The 18,054-nt window shown below is 57.0% G+C and overlaps 5 protein-coding genes across 5 annotated transcripts; 2 read left to right on the forward strand and 3 right to left on the reverse strand.

Annotated features, from left to right (window-relative positions):
* Window positions 1-315: 315 nt before the first annotated feature.
* Window positions 316-3,199, forward strand: EV422DRAFT_509065 (uncharacterized protein; the record flags this gene model as incomplete). Its single annotated transcript, XM_053068811.1, has 6 exons — window positions 316-343; window positions 416-1,146; window positions 1,443-1,580; window positions 1,649-2,236; window positions 2,321-2,519; window positions 2,571-3,199. 6 exons carry the CDS (start codon window positions 316-318, stop codon window positions 3,197-3,199), a joined length of 2,313 nt encoding a protein of 770 aa, XP_052922193.1.
* Window positions 3,200-3,483: 284 nt separating this feature from the next.
* On the reverse strand, window positions 3,484-5,102 carry EV422DRAFT_227250 (HSCB C-terminal oligomerization domain-containing protein). The gene is made up of 4 exons (XM_053065530.1): window positions 4,551-5,102; window positions 4,273-4,466; window positions 3,935-4,181; window positions 3,484-3,848 (listed from the first exon to the last, which is right to left on the reverse strand). The coding sequence occupies exons 1-4, from the start codon at window positions 4,852-4,854 to the stop codon at window positions 3,691-3,693; spliced, it is 903 nt and encodes a 300-aa protein (XP_052922194.1). The 5' UTR covers window positions 4,855-5,102; the 3' UTR covers window positions 3,484-3,690.
* Window positions 5,103-5,423: 321 nt separating this feature from the next.
* Window positions 5,424-10,139, reverse strand: EV422DRAFT_570846 (DNA-directed RNA polymerase II subunit RPB2; the record flags this gene model as incomplete). Its single annotated transcript, XM_053072925.1, has 9 exons — window positions 5,424-5,636; window positions 5,718-6,872; window positions 6,992-7,285; window positions 7,359-8,289; window positions 8,389-8,648; window positions 8,718-9,174; window positions 9,400-9,512; window positions 9,763-9,977; window positions 10,118-10,139. 9 exons carry the CDS (start codon window positions 10,137-10,139, stop codon window positions 5,424-5,426), a joined length of 3,660 nt encoding a protein of 1,219 aa, XP_052922195.1.
* Window positions 10,140-11,124: 985 nt separating this feature from the next.
* Window positions 11,125-13,005, forward strand: EV422DRAFT_541984 (uncharacterized protein). The gene is made up of 5 exons (XM_053071242.1): window positions 11,125-11,598; window positions 11,774-12,010; window positions 12,094-12,270; window positions 12,349-12,449; window positions 12,527-13,005. Exons 1-5 carry the CDS (start codon window positions 11,164-11,166, stop codon window positions 12,672-12,674), a joined length of 1,098 nt encoding a protein of 365 aa, XP_052922196.1. The 5' UTR covers window positions 11,125-11,163; the 3' UTR covers window positions 12,675-13,005.
* A 153-nt stretch (window positions 13,006-13,158) lies between these two features.
* Window positions 13,159-17,904, reverse strand: EV422DRAFT_622711 (uncharacterized protein; the record flags this gene model as incomplete). The annotated part of the gene is made up of 21 exons (XM_053074184.1): window positions 17,753-17,904; window positions 17,493-17,680; window positions 16,652-17,142; window positions 16,315-16,427; window positions 16,059-16,249; window positions 15,901-15,996; window positions 15,753-15,838; window positions 15,564-15,666; window positions 15,374-15,466; window positions 15,234-15,290; window positions 15,096-15,150; window positions 14,697-15,010; window positions 14,525-14,614; window positions 14,435-14,458; window positions 14,318-14,360; window positions 13,940-14,206; window positions 13,848-13,879; window positions 13,674-13,775; window positions 13,521-13,606; window positions 13,380-13,449; window positions 13,159-13,317 (listed from the first exon to the last, which is right to left on the reverse strand). The coding sequence occupies exons 2-21, from the start codon at window positions 17,658-17,660 to the stop codon at window positions 13,159-13,161; spliced, it is 2,640 nt and encodes an 879-aa protein (XP_052922197.1). The 5' UTR covers window positions 17,661-17,680; window positions 17,753-17,904.
* Between the last annotated feature and the right edge of the window lie 150 nt (window positions 17,905-18,054).

An 18,054-nucleotide genomic window follows, 5' to 3' on the forward strand; every position in this document is an offset into this window, starting at 1 on the left:
ACCCAACGGGCACCCTGCAAACAACTCGCCGACGAAGGACCGACACTCGTGCTTCATGTCGCTCCCCGCCCATCATAGTGAAGTTCATGGCCAGCAGGAGTGTGTGGTGTGGCAACTGCAAGCCGTCCCTGATATGATAACGCCTTGAGGGGGGGATGTCCCACTCCGCGCGTGTCCGATCTCTCTTAGAACACCCCTCTTTCCAGAACGGCTTTTTTCCCCGCTCAGCGTCCCTTCTCAACCTACTCCATACGCTCTCTCACAGTCGCACTGCTCCCTCTCTCCAGCGTCCCATAGTCTCTCTCCAGTCCCAACATGGTAGAGCTAACACTCTCAGGAGTCAGTAAGTATACCCTCCCACCGTCATATCCATCCCACCGCATGAAACACCTAACCCCATTATCCCCACCTACAGGCCGAGGCCCAGGCAAATTCGGTCCTGCGCCCAAAGTCAAACCGAGGCCAGGGAGGCCACGGCCTGGTTCTGCAGCTGCAGCTGCTGGAGGGGGTTCGCAGCCGACGCTAAATGCAGCAACAACAACGGTCACGCCGACTCCTACACCTACACCTACACCTACGCCTGCGCCTACGCCTACGAATGCGAATACGAATACGCCGGCAGCGACGGCGGTGGGAGCTACGCCTGTCGAAACCGCGGAAGTGGGTGTGCCACAACAACCGGCAACGCAGATACAGGCGCAGGGGACGCAGGAACCGCAGGTGGAATCGCGGGATGATGAGGCAGTAGGGGTGGTGGTGGAGCCTAGGCGGACGGTTGCTGGGGTTGGGACTGGGATAGGGGTAGGCGCTGGACGAGCAGGGGCGGTGGTTGTGAATGCGACGAATGCAGTAGCCGTAGAGGTCGCAGGATCGGGTATACCGGAGAAAACACCACTACCCACAATAACCGCTGCGCCAGCCATCCCGACACCTCCATCCACGGCACCAGCAACAACAGCACCACCATCAAAACCAACACTCCCCGCACCCATCCTAAAAGACGTACTCCTCCAAAAAGAACAAACACCCACCGGCGGTGTAGCACTGGTCGTCGCCACCATGCAGGACACGGATGTGTTGGATGATGAGGAGCATGTGTCGATTAATGCGAGTGAGGGTCGGCCCAGGAAGGGTGTGCCACCTAAGGTGTGTTTTGCGTATTTCGCGTGGAATGCCATATGGCGGCGAGGGAAGGGCGAGGGAGGGGCTGGGTTGCTTGAGCCAGGCGAGCGAAGCGAGCTTCATTGCGCCAAAGGCGCCATATTCCCTTCACCGATACCGTCCGACTTCCTTGTCGCGAGCGGAAGCGAGCAGGATATTCTTTCAACCATCCGCCCCAAGCAAACTCGGCCTTCGCTTCGTTCCATTTTTGGTTGACGGCTGATGGATCTCAAACCAACTGGGTCTCATATCTTCCTTCTTTTCCCTCCCCGCAAACTCAGATAGGAGGCATTGTACCGGGCATTCGCACCCAGGCGATCCTAATACCGGGCCAGAAGACATCCTTACCAGCCGACAAGCCGCAAGAGACCGACAGAGCATTGCCCATCGCGACACCCCATACCAGCTCATCTCTATCGGTATGTTCGGGACCTGGGATTCGAAGATACACAATTCGTGATGCTAACAGCCCTATCATGGTACCCAGATCCCACCCCCCTCAACCCCAATGATAACCCGCGCCCGCTCCGGCTCCCGCGCCTCCTTCATCCCCACCGTCATCAGCTCCGCCGCGCCCCTTTCTCCCACCCACGAAGAACACTCCCCTTCCTCCCCCACCGCCGACCCGGACTTTACCCCCGCCGACGACGTCCCTGAGATCCTCGACGAAACAACCCTCCCAAAAATAACCCTCTCCGCCCTCATCAAGCACAAATTCCCCTCCGGCAAACTCTCCCGCCTCGAAGAGCTCCGCCGCGAACAAAAACGCGAGGCCCGTACCCGCTCCTCATCCCCTGCTGCCTCCTCCGTCCGCTCCCGCTCCGCTTCTCCCGCCCCCTCAGAGCCTGAACAACAACCCGTCAGAAGAGCGGGACCGCAATTGAAACTCGGCGCAGACGGCCGCTACGTCGTCGACACGGAGACGTTAGTCGTGCAGAACAAAGTCCTGGATGAAAGCGAGTTGGAGACGGTGGACGAAGGCGTGATGCGCCACGTCACGAGCGCCAGTTTCCGACGCAAGGATCGGATGGGGAGAGTCAAATGGACGGGGGAACGCACCGAGGTGTTTTATCAGGTTCGTTTTGGGGGTATCACACTGGGGTATATATATCCACATGCGTTGACTGATAATGGGGGGTTTTTTGGTGGACGGTTGTAGGGCCTGAGTTACTTTGGCACGGATTTTGGAATGATCTCCCTGTTGTTGCCGGACCTGACCCGCGCGCAGATCAAAGCCAAATACAACGCCGAGGAACGCACCAACGCCCGGAAACTCTCTGCCGCCATCCTCCGGCGTCGAAATCTACGTACGGTTTCCAAAAATCCTCAATATGCTTTGTGGTTGTTTGTTTTTGGGGGTGTGTGGGATGACGGGGGTTATTGATTGTGTGTTATTTTTGTTTTGACAGCGGAGGACGTCGCGGAGAAGATGAAGGAGAGTGTCCGAGAGCGAGTGCAGAAACGCAAGATGGCTGCGCGGGCCGCGGGGGAGGACTACGGCGACGACGACGACGACGAGTCCGCCCCCGGCCCCGAGAGCAAGCGGGTGAAACGCGACGATGCTGACGATGCGGAGGCGGTGGTCAAAGAGAGGTCGCCTGCCGCTGCTGCAGTTGTTGGGGCGGCGACGATTGTGTTGGAGGACGAGGAGGATGCGGAGGAGATGCAACGGCCGGTGCCGCAGGCGGCGAGGAAATTCGTGCCCCCCGTCGAGGAACCGGACGTCGGCGCACCCTTGGCGGTCGATATCCCGCTCGAGTTATCGGTGCCGCGGCCGAGTAGGGCCGTGATCCCCGGGGCGGGTGGAGTGAAGCCGAGGATGGGTGGACCGCGGGTGGTGCCGCGACGCCGAGGGGAAGGTGGGGGAGGCGAAGGTGCTGCTGCGAGTGGGAATGCAAATGCAGGGACGAGCGCGAATACAACGCCGTCGACGCCAGCGCCAGCACAGACGGAACCGACGGGGATCCCCATCGTCGCGCCGCCCAAAGTATCGGCGCGCGTACGCGCCATCCCAACCATCGGTGTAGCGCGGAAGTAGGCAATCATAACCCTGTGTTTTTTTGGGGGGCGGTGGGTATGATGTACACGGCCGAAGAGGGAGGATACGCAGCGCATCACAGCACGCGTTTCGTTTTTGTTTTTTTGGGAGGCTTGGTGATGAGTTCACGCTCAAAGAGTTTTATATACCCCCTGCGGAGATCTTCGCACTCTTTTTTTGTCAATATACATTATACGCATGCAACTAGCTACAAAACGATATGCGGGTGATGTTGATATCACTTCCTTGCGAGATACGTCCCTGGTCGTATGCACGAAACGGTGCCGGATACAAAGGGTTGCGTTTTCCATCTATATATGCCTAAATGTAAATGTATGTACATTGAACCGTGTTGCTACGTGTGAATGTGATGGAGCTAGCCTACTCGATGTAAGATGTGGTTCCGCTGATCATTATGGTGCTATGGCGAGGAGACGGGGCAGAGGCGGCAGGCTTCGTAAGGGGAGTCCGATGCCAAATCCTCTCCTCATCTAATGCCTGATCTCAACCCGGCCCCCGGGCGTCCACTCCTCGATCGCGGTCCTGATATTCCGCCAGTACCTTAGCCGGGTGGTCGCTTGGGCCGCAGCGTTCAAATCCCGTTTCGCAAACGCCGCTTCAATCTCCCTCAAGGTCGTTTTTATCCGTTCTGGGTTTAAAAAAAAAAAAGAAAAACAGTATAAATGCGTCAGTTCAGCCCGCACAAACATTCCGATTTGGGTTTTGGGATGTTACCCTCATTCTCCGCTTGGATGCCCCGCAGCTCGTCCTCCCCGCGCGCCTCCTCGATCTCCTCCCTCGCCTCCATCACCGCCATCAGCACCTCCGGGTCGTCGATCTGCGGCTCGGATCCAGCGGCTTCGGAGTCGACGGCGATGCCGTGGAGGGACAGGAGGTATTTGGCGCGCGCGAGCGGGTCGCGGAGGGTTTGGTAGGCTTTGTTGATGAAGGTGGATTGTTGGGCCGCGCAGAGGCGTTCTGTCTGTTGTGTTGTGTGACGATGAGAGAAGCCGTGGGGGTGAGGTGTCAAGCATGTAAATCCCCCACTGGTCTGATGGCCCCCACGCACATACCTTCGACTTGCCCGCAAACCCATCCGGATGCACGACCCTCTGCAACTCCAGGAACCGTTTCTTCAACCCCGCCTCATCTACATCAAACCGCCACTTCCTCGCTTCCCTCCCCCCCACCTCGTCCGCCCCCTCCGGGAAGAAAACATCCAAATAGGTCGCATCCGCCCCAATCGGCTGGATCACCATCCGGTCGTTGGCCGCTTCCGCGGGGCAGAAGATGGACGACGGCGCGAGGGTCGCGTTGCAGTGCCAGCATGTGCGCGGGGCGGACGGGTCGTCGGGGGTCACTGATGCTGGGTCCGGGGAGCGTGATGGTGATGGATCGCTGCTTTGGGTCCCTGGGGATGATGCGAGACCCCTCGTCGGGATTCTCCTCGCCCCCCCATCCCCATTCGAATGCGCATTCGACCGTATGTGCAGACTCAGTATCACATCCCTCTGCATCCCCACCCCGCACGCAAACCCCCGGCACCCCGCCACCGTCCCTAGACTCCGTGGAGGACATAGCCGGGTTGATATCGGGGTTATCGGCCGTGGTGCGACGAGGCGGATATGGCGGAGGGATGGTGTGAGGCGGTTCATTATGCTTTTATGAAGGGAATTACAGATGGCGAATATGTGTGTGTCGTGTGGCAAACGCTGTATAGTGCCTGCAAGCTGACCAAGGAGTGTATGCGTAGGTTGCTGTTGAAGTTCTAATGCTGCTTGAGCGGATGTTGATGTCGGAAAGCTCAAGCCTGGTTTCTTGGTTTCTCCACGCGAAATCACATCACAACTCCCCGTTCCACCAGAAACGCTTTCTCCACATCCTCCTCTCTGTGGATAAGAATAATATGCAATAAACACAAAATGTACATTATGTATGCAGCGAGAGAGACAGAGATTCCCTTTCTCCTCCACCTCCACTACCCCGGGAAGCAGAGGGGACACATAAAACCGTGCCTGCTTTGTGGGGAAACGGGAACCGTTCATTCTGAAGCGATCGAAGCTTCGATCCATAAACCAATCCACTTGCCCGTCACTCCCCGCTGATTGGGGTCTCCATTCCGTTGAGTGAGACATCCTACGCCGACGGAGCGATGCAAAGCGAGGCATGTGTTCTCCGCTCAGGCCCATCCTCACATTCAACCTCCATCCTCCTTCACCCTCCCTCACGTAACAAGCATCCTCGGCGCAATATTCATAGCCATCAACTCCTGAAACAGCAGCTTCGCCGCATACGGGATATGCACCTGCGAGATCTCAGTGGTATTCTTGCAGATGCGGCACTCGTACTTGTTGCGCTTCAGGTCCGCAATCACCATCAGGCCGCACCGGTCGCACACGTGCACGCGGTACGCGTCCGAGGCGTCGAATAACCTCTCCTGTGAAAAAAAAACGTTATCATAGTCCGTTAATATCAAGTCCCCATCCGATATGTGAAACGACGGTGATGTTCACAGTACCTTAAGGAACTGCGCAGCCCCGTGCGCAATAAAACAATCCCGTTCCATCTCCCCAAACCTCAACCCGCCATCCCTACTCCGTCCCTCCACCGGCTGCCGCGTCAAGATCTGCACCGGGCCCCTAGCCCTCGAATGGATCTTATCATCGACCATATGCTTCAGCCGCTGATAATAAGTCGGCCCGAAATACACCTGCGCCTGCAACTTCTTCCCCGTGTGTCCGTTGTACAGCACCTCGAACCCGCGTTTCTGGTACCCGTAGTGCTCAAGCGTGTTGGAGATCTGGTCGACGGTCACGTCGGTGAACGGGGTCGCGTCGCCCTCGATGCCCGTCATGGTGGACAACTTTGATAAGAGACACTCGACCAAGTGTCCGATGGTCATTCGCGAGGGGATGGCGTGTGGGTTGACGACAATGTCGGGCGCGATGCCTTGGCAGGAGAAGGGCATGTCTTCCATGCGGTAGGTTATTCCAACCGTTCCTTTTTGTCCGTGGCGGGAGGCGAATTTGTCGCCCATCTGCGGCACACGCACGCTGCGGATGCGCACTTTGACGAACTTGTACCCGGCCTCGTTGGTCGTCACCATCACCTGGTCCACGATCCCGTTCTCGGTGCTTTTCAGCGGCGTCGACGCGTCGCGCTTGGTATGCGCCGCGGTCCGCTGCCCCATCTCCGTGCTATCCTCCTTGATCGGCACCGTCTTTCCAATGATAATGTCTTCCCCGCTCACCCTTGTCCCGGGGGCAATCAGCCCATCGTGCTCAATCTTATGGTACGACCCATGCTTCAACCGTAAACAGTCCTCGCGGTACGGCTTCTCGATGGTCTCGCTCTCAATCAATCCAATTTTCTTCTCGGTGTCCATGTAGACGCGGTAGTACATTGAGCGGAACAGGCCGCGGTCGATGGAGGATTGATTCATGATCAGGGAGTCTTCCTGGTTGTAACCGGAGTAGGTGGCGATGGCGACAATGGCGTTCTGGCCGGCGGGGAGTTCGCGGAAGTGCATGAATTCCATCGCGCGGGTGGTTGCGAGCGGTTTCTGGGGGTAGAAGAGGATGTTGGCCATCGTGTCCATGCGGACTTGGAAGTTGGTGAGGAAGATGCCCATCGCTTGCTTGCCCATCGCGGACTGGTAACAGTTACGCGGAGACTGTGATTCACAAAAAAAAAGTCGGGTGAGTCAGATCACCAAATCACCTTGCCAATTTCTCCCCCATTAGAAGGCGAGACACAAAACACCCTCGGAAAAAAAGATCGTCCCACACCCACCTGATTATGATCCGGAAACGGAATAATACTCGCACAAATCCCCAAAATCATACTCGGATGAATCTCCGCATGCGTAAACCTGCTCGCATACGCCGCTTTGGACCTCAACCTCGCCGTCTTGTCCGTCACTTCCTTCACCCACTCGCTGCCGCGCTTAATCGCGCGGACGCGCTGCAATTCTTCAATGTCCATTGCAATCATCACGGTTTCTTCTTCTTCGGTGTCGAGGTACTCTACCAGCCCGTTTTCCAGGAGGGAGGGCCAGGTTTGGGTGGGTTCGACGTCGCCGTCGGGCTGGTGGTGGGGATAATGTTGTCAGCGACTGTCCGGCATTTACCGCCTTCCTCTCATACTTATGTATACTCACATCCGGCCTGAAAGCCTCCAAAGTCGACTTCTTCAACGCCAACATATCCGTCTTCTCATCCACCACAAACAGCGGCCTACAAATCCTTCCATAGTCTGTTGCAACCCTCACTTCCTTATCAACCACATCCCTCACAATCGAAATCTCCACACTGACATCCGCCGCTCGTCTCAATCCTCTCAAAGTATTAACCAGCGCGTCGGGGTCACGGTGGATACCCAGCCACTGTCCATTCACAAACACTTTTGTTGAACTTGGGATGATTGAGGGCGGGGTGTCTTCGAGAGCTTCCATTCCGAATTCCGAGAGGAACTGCAGGATGGGGTCCACGGGCTGCCCGACGGTGATGGTTGCCATCAGGGACAGGTTCTTGACGAGCCCGCAGGCTTGGCCCTCGGGCGTTTCGGCGGGACACACCATGCCCCAGTGTGTGTTGTGCAATTGACGGGGTTTGGCGAGCTTGCCGTCACGCCCGATGGGTGTGTTTAGACGACGCAAGTGGGAGAGTGTGGATGCGTAGGTGTATCGATTCAACACCTGACTGACGCCTGCTTTGACCGACATGACTTTCTTCTGGTCGCCCCAGTTCCCTGTTGCGAGCGAGTATTGTAGACCGCGGGTGATGGTGCCGCCCTTGACGGCCATGGAGAGATTGAAGTCGCCGCCGCTGTCGACGACTTTCTTGGTGTAGCGGCTCACGTCCTGGGTGAGTTTGCGGAACAGCGTGCGGAACAGGCTGCTGAGGAGCGGGCCGGCGAGGTCGAGGCGCTTTTTGCCGAAATGGTCACGGTCGTCGAGTTCGCGGCGTTCGAGGGCGGCGAGGAGAAGGCGGTGGATCATGTACCCAAAGAAGAAGGCTTTGCGCGTTTGCGTGTGTGGGGTTGTGCTGACGTGGGGCAGCATTTCCTTTTGTAAGATGTCCGCTGCGTATCTGGAAGATCATGCTCGGTCAGGAACCATCGCCCAGGCCTTACTTGTGATTCGGATGCAATGCAAAGCCCATCTTTTCCTTGAAACTCCCAAAACTCACCTCAACCTCTTCTCCCTACTAACCCCCACCTGCGTCCCCCTATTCCCAATATAATCCAAGGCAACAGTCCTATCCTGAATCACAAACGCCTCCTCGACACTCGGTTTCAGCAGATCCAGCATCTGGTGGTCGTTAAAGTCATAGCAAATGTGTTCGAGGATGTCGCGGTCGGTGACGATACCGAGGGCGCGGAAGACGATGATGATGGGGATGTCGGATTTAATGTAGGGGAGAGATGTCTTGATGGTTGAGCCGAGGGTCTGTAGGAGTCGGAATGGGTCGGTGAGTGATGTAGTAAGAGAGAGCGGGGAATGATGCCAGTTACGTACCGTCTTCCCAGCTCGTGGCGCCATCATCTTGATAAACAGTGTCGACGGCAACTTGCTGCCCTTCTCAGCCTGACTCCTGATCTCGCAACTGTACAGGTACGGCCCCGGCGCGGCTTTCTTGAAGACATAGCACTGGTTGAACGCCATCCGTTCCTGCGCAATCAGCACTTTTTCCGATCCGTTGATGACAAAGTACCCGCCCTGGTCGTACGGACACTCCCCGACATCCTCGACGCTCAGTGAGGGGGCCTCGGAGCTCGTGATTTCGCCCAAACTGCAGTAATTGGAGCGGAGCATGATGGGCACTTTTCCGATGAAGACGCGGGTGAAGTCTTCTTCTTCTTGTTCGGTCTGCCAGTACATTTCGCTGGCGAGGGTTACGTCGCGATTTCGGGGGTGTTTGGGATCTGCAAACTCGATTTTCTTTTTGATGTCGACGTAGAGGGGTGCGGAGTATCTGTGGTATCGAAGATTAGCAACTGCTCGGCGGGATGTGACGCACAGAGCAGAAGCCTTCAGCGCAATTTCGGCCCTTCACTCGATATCTTTCTAGCGCCCGTCCCTGTCCTCCACATCGACTGCCCTCCGCGAAATCGCTTTCTTTCCCATATTTCCCGCTCTGCCACTCGTCTCCTTACAACCTCATCACCATCACCAGCCCCAGCCTCCTCCCAATCCTTACGTTAAATTCCGTAACCGCGCCTCCTGTGGGAACAAACTCCGAACTTCTCCATCTGCTTCCGAATGCGTCGGTCGACTCAGGTAAATCTGATCAAACGTAACTGAATATCGTTTCTACAAAAAAAAACTGTTATTATCATCCATCCCTCCGTAGACAATCCGAGCGTCCGCGAGTGACCGATGGGCGGAGCTGCGCGCTTTGCTCGCTGAGGCTCGCCAAGTAATCCTGTGAGATGAGTTTTGCGCCTTTGGCGCGATGTGACTCGCTCCGCCCGCACTCGCCGTCGCTCGCGAAGGCGTTCACTCTGGTCGACCTCGCTGACGCTTCGTCTCCCAGTAAGCCTCGCTACCGCTCGCGGCTTACCGTGACATCCCCCAACGTCCCACTATGCTGCCCGGGGGTAACAATCTGAAACTCTGCATTCTCATAAACAATCTCCTGGATGGTATTCTGCACAAACTCATCGAACGAATCCAATTGCTGCCTGACGAGCCCTTTATCGTTGAAAAAAGCCGTGACGACATCCCAGCAGTCTTCCTGGCTGATCTCGTCGCTGTCGTCAAAGGATGACTGTGCGTCTGCGGGGATGGGATTGTGAGAAGCGGTGGGAATGGGGTTCTTTCTGGGAAGCGGGGAGGTGTACTCCGAGTGATCGGGCGGGGTGATCACTTTGTGGGGAACATGCCTACCATCCCCCAATTGGGACACAAGTCCTTACCATAGCCGTTCATAGGATCCATGATGCCGGTGGTGGACACTCCCGAGCAAGCGAGCGCCCGATAAGATAAAATGCCTGGGTGTTGCTGCAGCTGTTTAGTCGTTATTGTGCGTTGGATTGCAGGGTCAGGATTGAATTGGTCGTCGGGGTAGTTATGAACGGAACGAAGCGAATCCCTTTGAGCGAGCGGCGAGCGGCGGATAGCGTCAGAGACAAGTATGGAGGAGAGGTGGGAGCCTTGGGCAGGGGGGGGATGGGGTGGGAGTATGTCGTGTGTGGTCGTCGTTGCTGGCAATCACACGCACGTTTGCAGTTGTGGTTTCCCCACTCCCGCTTTCCCACCAGTCGCACCTTTCAAATCGTCCTTCCCAGCCAACCTGGTTAACCGAGGGAGTTAGGGTTAGCGCCCACAAGAGAGGGATTCGGACATAATAAACTGCGAATCAAAGTCACATGATCCCTGCATTCAATTATTTTACAAAGACTGGCGTTGGGGTTCAGGTATATAAGTAGGGTTGGCTGATGGTTGCGCCCCCCGCGCTGTCGAAAACGCTGACGTAACACCGTCAATCCTGTCAAATTACCCCTCTTCAGATTGCAGGAAGGGAATCAAACCGCCCATCTTTTTTGAACACCCGCAACGGAAACAGTGCAAAAAGTGGAAAAACAAGACTCCCAATCCATCCCCCGCAACAAACCGCAGCCCCAAACGAAATCCAAAAGCCATGGACGACCCCGCACCCACCGCCACCACCGCCTCCCAACTCCCACCACCACCATTAGCCGTCCCCGCCCCACTCCACTCCCAACCAACCAACCTCCCCCTCCCCCCAACCCTCCTAGAAGACACCGATTTCGACACCTACACCGACACAGAGCTCGTCAAGCTCGCAGAGGAGCTGCTCAAGAAGGGCCGCGTGCTGCGGACGGAGAACACCCTTTTTGAAGGTTTCTTGAAGCGGGTGGGCGGGGATGGCGGCGGTGTCGCTGTCGGTGCGGGAGGGGGAGTTCCTGCGGGAGGGGCTACCGGGGGAGGCGGCGGAGCAATGAAGGGGGATGACGAGACCGAGGGCGGTGTTGCGGGTCCCACAGCAACGACAACAACCACCGGAGCGACCGCACCCACCGGGCCCTCAAGCGTCGGCGGCCCCGCGGCGGCCGCCCCGCGTCGCAAAAAAAAGCCCGCCGCGCCCGAAAAGCCGCTCCCCCCGACCCCGCTCACACCGGACCAGAAGACCGAGATCGCGACGCGCGAACTCGAGGAGCTCAAGGACGAGATCGAGAAGCAGAAGGAGGAATGGGCGCGCGTGCTCGACAACTTCAAGGCCGAGATGGAGGAGATGGATGTGCGGCTGGGCGAGGTCGCGAGGGAGTACTATGAGTTCCGGAGGGATATTGTGGGCGGCGCTGTGAATCAGAGGACGGGGAAGGTTGTGAGTGAGAGGGTTGTGAGGTGGTTTGAGGAAAGGATTAGGGGGAAGGTGGGTGTTCATTGCGACTGAAGCGACGGCCGAGCGGAGCGAGGAGGAGGCGAGACGATAGGCGAGGAGCTCCAACTGCGCCGTAGGCCCCAGAATTGCGGATCACACCCGCCGCACCTCCTCGTCGCATCGCTTCATCACCCACCCCCTCACTCCCATCCTCTCCTTCCCACAGGACGCGCTCATCAAAAAAACGCGGCTAAAAAACAGCACGCTAAAACTGCAAAAGAACAAGCTCCACCAGCAGCTCAAACAGAAAGAAGAGATGGGCGAGGTCCTCCACGCGATCGATTTCGACCAGCTGCAGATCGAGAACAAACAGTACCTCGCCAAGATCGAGGAACGCAACGCCGAGCTGCTGAAGTTGAAGATGACCGCGGGGAATACGATGCAGGTCTTGAATCACCACAAGGTCTATTTGTGGTATCACCACCCCCTCCGATTCATTGTTCGTCGTGGAATATGACGATTCTGATATGCCACACCCACACACAGACGAAACTGCACGCGCTAACAACCGACTCGCACCACCTCCGTTCCGAGATCGCGCAACGCCAGGACCTGCTATCCAAACTCATATCGGAGGCGGAGATCGTCGAGGCCGAGCGGGCGGCGGCCGAGAAGGTCAATCGGCGGATCAAGGGGGAGATGGAGGATTACCGGGTTCCTGATGTGAGAATGCGGGTGCCCATGCGGGGGGGTTGAGTTGGGGGGTTGTTTGTTAACGCAGGTGTGTTCATGTTCGCCTAGGTGATGGACTACGTGTCGTTGAACGCGCAACAAGAAGAACTGCACCAGAAACTCACCATGTGGCAACGGAAGGTCGAGATTGCCGCTATGCAGAACACTCGGTAACATCGGCCCTCGTCATCTCCCCTCAGTCAATCCCCCACTCACATCACATATCTCACTTTTTCCAATCCAACAGGCTCCGCAACATCTGGCGTCGCATGTCAACCCCCCACGACCGGCTCCCCCCGTACACCCCTACCCACAACGCGCCGACGTTGCAGGCGCAGTGGAGGGCGGATGAGCGGGTTGCGCGGGGGCGGAGCTTGCCGCCTTTGGCTGGGTAGTTGAAGGGGCGGTGTGGTTATGTGGGATGGGATGGGAGATATATGTTGGGGGGATTTGTTACGTGTCGGGTCGGGTGGGAGGTTTGTGATACGTCCAATTGATGGATGAGGGGGGATGGAGAAGCTACGGGCGAGCTGGTTTTTTGTATATAGTGACCTTGCGGTGGGTGTTCATTTCCACTGCATGGATAGAACGAGAATCTGGCCTTATGGGGACACTGCAGAACGAGATTTTGTCCAGTTTACTGGGTTTTCATGTATTGATGCCGGATGTGCAGGTGTGAAACGGTACATTGTCCCAGATGTGGAATACGCTGCTACGCATCAGGCCCCCCCCCCCCCCCCCCCCCCCAGAAAAAAAGACATGCTCAGACAGAGGAGAGTGGGTGCCCCCCCCAACTTGGCGGCGCTACCTGTAGACTCCGGACCCGGCATCCCAGCTTTCCGCCGTAGCCTCCGTCCGGTTGCTTCCACACAAAGCCTCTCATCCATCCTCCCTCTCCACATCCCCGTCCCCCTCCTCCTCCCCGTCCCCGTCCCCATCCTCAATCCCCTCCTCCCCGTCCCCGTCCCCCTCCCCGCCACCCAGATCCCCCGCAGCAGGCGGACCCCTTACACGCTGCCTATGAAATATCTCAACGATCTACCAATTCAACCCAATAAGTGTGTGCAAAATCACCAGCACTGTGTCAGCAGTCATCTTACCTCATCAGGCCCCGTCGCATCCTCCACATTCTTGTCCTCGCGTTTCCGGATGAAGCGGGGGAATCTCAAACTGCCCCAGAAAACCATGCCGGTGTGAGAGACAGGGCTAGCTGTGCTTGATGTGTTCTTTTGTTTTCTCACCTGATCCCTTTATCAGCCTCCACGCGTCCCATCGCAGCCTGGTGCACGGGCGAGACGGTCAGGTCGGCGCCGCGGAGTTCCCACACCTCGACAAAAAAAAACCCCCAAAATATCAGAATACATCCGCGGATGACACGAGTCGCCATCGCGTACCTCAAGCGGCTCAAACCAGACGTCGGGGCGCATGCTCTCGTGGACGACGTAGTAGGGTTTGGGCGCGGGGAGGAGGGTGTGGTTTTCGTGCGAGTATCGTTCCTGGACAAGAGTAGCAGAATGAGTTTGAGTGACCAGAGAATGAGGTAGGTAGGACGCGACGTGCGAATCTACCTTGTTCTCCTTATAAAACGCGTCCGTAAATCCTTCAAAAGCTCGTTACGGCAGGGCCCCGGTCATACCCCCCCACCCGGCCAAACACCTACCACTCATACATTTACAAAAACTCTCCACGCGTCCATCCGCGCCGACGCACGCCATCAAGAACGGGCTCCACCACCCGGCTTTCCGGCCACTCCCGTGCCACGCGCCAATGGGGACGAGGTCGAACGAGTCGGCGAGGGAGGTCAGGTAGTCGCGTTTAACTTTGAGCCAGGATTGGGACCGCTTGTCCGGCGCGTAGGTTGAGAGGTGCCGTGGGAGGGTGGCGGTGAGGCTGGGGGGTGGGGAGTCGAGGATTTTAACCATGAGGCCTGTTGAGGGGAAGGAGGGGGGGAGGTCAGATGGTGGAGGGGGGGGTTAGTTGGTGGGGGAGGAGGTTAGTTGGTGGGGGGATATTGGGAGGCGGTAATGGCAAGGGGTACCTTCGCATCCGGATTGAAGGGCCAGATGTAGGAAAGCCTGAACCTACTCAAACACATTCAATCAAGCATCTTCCCATTCGCAGCGCCGAGGTGGGATGGGCGTTGGGGCCAACCTACCTCGTCCGGATCCTTTGATTCCAGCTGCAAAACGGACACGCACCCCGGTCAGTTAGGAACCCGAGGTTGCCATCCATCCGCAAATCATACCTGCGGAACAAACCCAAACCCCCCCTCCAGCTCCGCAAACGCCGCGCGCATCGCATCCCGTCTCGTTCGAAAACTCTCTTCAATCAGACTCTGAAATATCATCGCGCATACTTCAGGGCAAACAGGCAAAATCCCCCCCGCGAACAAACTCCCAGGGACGTGGAAAACTCACCCTCCCATTCAAGTACATCAAATCAAACGCCATCACACATACATGCACCTTCACATCCCTCACATGGACGTTCTTGCGTGCGCGGTTCGAAAGCGTCTGGAAGGAGGCTACGGTATATTTCTTTCCCTCCCCCTCCCCCTGCCCCTCCTCGACAGCCACCACCTCGGCATCCAATATAAACGACGTGGTCGATTCGCGGCAGACGGACGGGACGAGCGCGACGATGTCGGGGTATTTGTCGGTCATGGTTTCGAGGTGCCGGGAGAAGAGGTGCACTTGGCCCGTGGAGGTGCGGTGGATTTGGGCGCGTTGGCCTGTGAATGTGATGTTTTTTGTTTTTGGTTGGTGAGACAAAATGCGGGAGAGGGGATGCCGAGAAAGGGAGAGATGCCGCGGTACCGTCGTATTTCCAGTCCGCGCAGAAGTTGAGGCCGTGCATTGTTTCAAAGACTTCCTGCAGCACCCAAAGAAAATGACATATATTGCAGAATGAGCTGTGGGGTTTTCGTTATGGGGCGGATGCTCTTCCTTACGTACCGCTAGATCCCGCGTGATCTTCCCGAGCATAGGCCGGATAGGCACGCCGGGGATGCACTGTGCCGGGGGTTGTGTGTGAGTTTATATCGTTGAAATCATCATCATCTCCCCTTCCGTGGTATCACCACACCCCGGCATACCTTACACTCAACCCCGATCCTCTCCAACCCGACCGCCGGATCCATCAACAGCGGGACGATGATATCGTAGTTGGGGACCTGGGCGTAGCATTCCTACAACCAGCGAGGGGGTGATGTACATCAATGCCCTGCCTTCGGGAATGGTCTCTGTCTCCCGCCCCTCCGCGAAAAAAAAACACACAAGCAGCACCTTCAAAACCGCCTCAGCGCCCTTCATCCTCGCCTTCAACGCGTCGGCCTTCATCCCGCGCACCTCGGCGGGGGTCAGGCTCTTTTCCAGCAGGATGGCATGACTAAACACAAAAAAAGGTCGTTCCACGGGGGTCAAACATGAAGGAAAAACCGTGAAAACAGGGGTGATACATATCGCACCGCACACCTCAACGCAATAAGCACAGTGGTCCGCACGGCGCCGATCCTCAGATGCGCGACGAGCGTGCGGGTGAGGTACCTCAATTCCTCGCCCTTCCAAAAAAAACATGAATATTTTACGTGGGGAGATCCCATGCATGGTGAGCACCCCGTACCTGACAAGCAACCATGACCTTCTTCACCAGCTCCGTCTTTGCATTCACGGTCCCAGCGCCGCGGAGGGCCGCGATGCGGTGGAGGGTTTTATACACCTTCGGGAGAAAAAACCATAAGAATCCACCCCATCACCCTATTCTTTTCGCGCGTCTCTCACCTCCTGCACGGTAAGCCTCCCCCGGAGAGACTTCCCCATTGCTAGAGTCCCCACCCCCCTCCTCGCGCCCACAACCACATCGCCCCAGTCGCCCTTCTGTTCCCACGCCTGCCTGATCGATTTCGTGGGGAGGTCTGAGATCGCTGTGATTGACTTTAGGAGGATTTGCGGGCCGATACCGAGTTCGATGCCTGTAAAGATAGATAGATATCAGGGGGTTGGTATGGGGTAGGAGGGTGATCTGATGCCGCATGACCTTTGTAAGGGGGCGCGATGGAGTTGGAGCAGAGGTAGAGGGCCGGGAGGAGGTCGGTGGGGGAGGTGTAGATGATTGTGCGGAGCATGTTGGTTAGGACTGATGTGATTATTCTGAGGTTGGTTGTGGGGGAGGTGTATCCATTTTGTCGAGGGGAGTAAGGTGGAGTTGCATGATATGCGAAGAGAGAGGAGAAAAGAAGAGACGCAAAGAAATTGGTCAGAGATGGATTCTTATTGAGATGTATGTTTACAGAAATGCGATGCGCGGCAATGAAATACGCAGGGGGTTGGGTAAGGGGTATAATCATTCAACAACAATAGGAGATCAAACGTACTGCCTGCCCGTGACCTTCTCCACAAGGGCAAACTGGTCCGCGAGCCAGCGGTACGGCGTCGGCGAGCCGGGTGTCCAGTATGCTGGGAGTGCTGTGGCGTCGAATTGCGGTGGTGGGATGTCGCACCGGATGTCTGGGGTGGGGGAGGAGGGTGGGGGATCGGATGTGCTGCTTAGCGTGAGGATTGGGGGTGGTAATGGTGGGAGTGCGGCGGAGGATGGTGGAGGGGGGTTGTGTGGTGGTGGTATCGAATCCTGGGCCGGTGCTGAATCCGTATCGAATGTCGCTAATATATCGGATGTGCCGCCCGCATGCCTATCTTCATCGTCATCGGAACGTGGTGGCACAGAGCTTTCCGAAATGGGTCTGCTGTCGGAAGTAGGTGTCGGATGAAGCTTTTGATGCCAGGTTTCCGGCGGCCATTCCTCCCATTCTGCAAACTGGTCGCCTTTCAGCACTGCTTCCGGTACTTGTTCCCGGTCGTCCTGTCCCTGCGAAGCAAAATGAAAAAAGGTCAGGTCGGGCTGATGATTGAATTATACGTTTCTCGCGAAGCGATGGATGACGGATCGTTGGGCGAAGCGAAGGCGAAAGCATTGGATGGTCGACCGGCCTGCTTTCTTTCTTCCCCAGGGGGCTCTCCCCCCTACATCGTTTGGGCGACGGTGCACCAAAACCCGACCAGTCCGCTCCCTCTCACAGTCAGCTCCGCTCCTCGTTCACCCAACACCCATCCCCCTCCCCCGTCCGTGCGCTCGCAAACCCGTTCGCTCTGATCGCCCTCCTATCCCTCGTTTCCCATCGCCCTTGCCGCACCCCACCGCATTCATCGCAAACCCACCTGACTCCCCGCACCACCGCTCTTCGTCCCGCCCCCAAAGAACGCATGTATCGTAGGCTGCAGCGCGTCGGTACCTCTCTCCCCCTTCTTCTTCTTGGCACTGGGACTTTGAGATGGCGTTGCTGGGCGTTTCTTCCCTCTTCCTCTTCCCGTTCCACTTCCCGTCATGACTTGATGGCGGGGGGGAACTAGAAGGTACAAAGTTTGGAACGAGCGCTGGCTAGGAACAGCTAGCCAATCGCGGAGTAATCTTGACGTACGCGTTGACGGGGGGTTCAACTGCGTGGCGGGGGGTTAGAACTATGTATATAGCGTAGGGCCTCTACAGTACGTAGGGAGGCAGGAGTGGGAGGGGTGCCTTTTTCTGTAACCGAGTGTCGAGGCTGGGCAACAGGACAGCACGTTGACGTTGTGCACGGGGAGCGTGAAGGTGGAAGAACTCACAGGTACATGCGTGAGTCACCCCCCCCCCCCAACCACCGCTCTGAACGAACCCTCCACATGGCGAAGACACATGAGGAAGCGCATATGAAAGCAAACAAAATAAAGTGTATTTTCTTTT

The sequence above is a fragment of the Fimicolochytrium jonesii genome (assembly GCF_025526975.1).
Source record: "Fimicolochytrium jonesii strain JEL569 chromosome Unknown EV422scaffold_29, whole genome shotgun sequence".
Classification (NCBI taxonomy): domain Eukaryota; kingdom Fungi; phylum Chytridiomycota; class Chytridiomycetes; order Spizellomycetales; family Powellomycetaceae; genus Fimicolochytrium; species Fimicolochytrium jonesii.

What these genes read in the sequence shown, in the direction of transcription:
- EV422DRAFT_227250 (XM_053065530.1), bottom strand. Translation starts at nt 4,854, where the DNA reads ATGAACCGCCTCACACCATCCCTCCGCCATATCCGCCTCGTCGCACCA. An exon ending in CCCAGCATCAGTGACCCCCG is followed by an intron (nt 4,467 to 4,550) that starts ACGACCCGTCCG and finishes CGGAAGCGGCCA; the next exon opens with ACGACCGGATGGTGATCCAG. An exon ending in GGTTTGCGGGCAAGTCGAAG is followed by an intron (nt 4,182 to 4,272) that starts GTATGTGCGTGG and finishes ACAACACAACAG; the next exon opens with ACAGAACGCCTCTGCGCGGC.
- EV422DRAFT_541984 (XM_053071242.1), top strand. Translation starts at nt 11,164, where the DNA reads ATGAAGGGGGATGACGAGACCGAGGGCGGTGTTGCGGGTCCCACAGCA. An exon ending in AGGAAAGGATTAGGGGGAAG is followed by an intron (nt 11,599 to 11,773) that starts GTGGGTGTTCAT and finishes TCCTTCCCACAG; the next exon opens with GACGCGCTCATCAAAAAAAC. An exon ending in AGGATTACCGGGTTCCTGAT is followed by an intron (nt 12,271 to 12,348) that starts GTGAGAATGCGG and finishes ATGTTCGCCTAG; the next exon opens with GTGATGGACTACGTGTCGTT.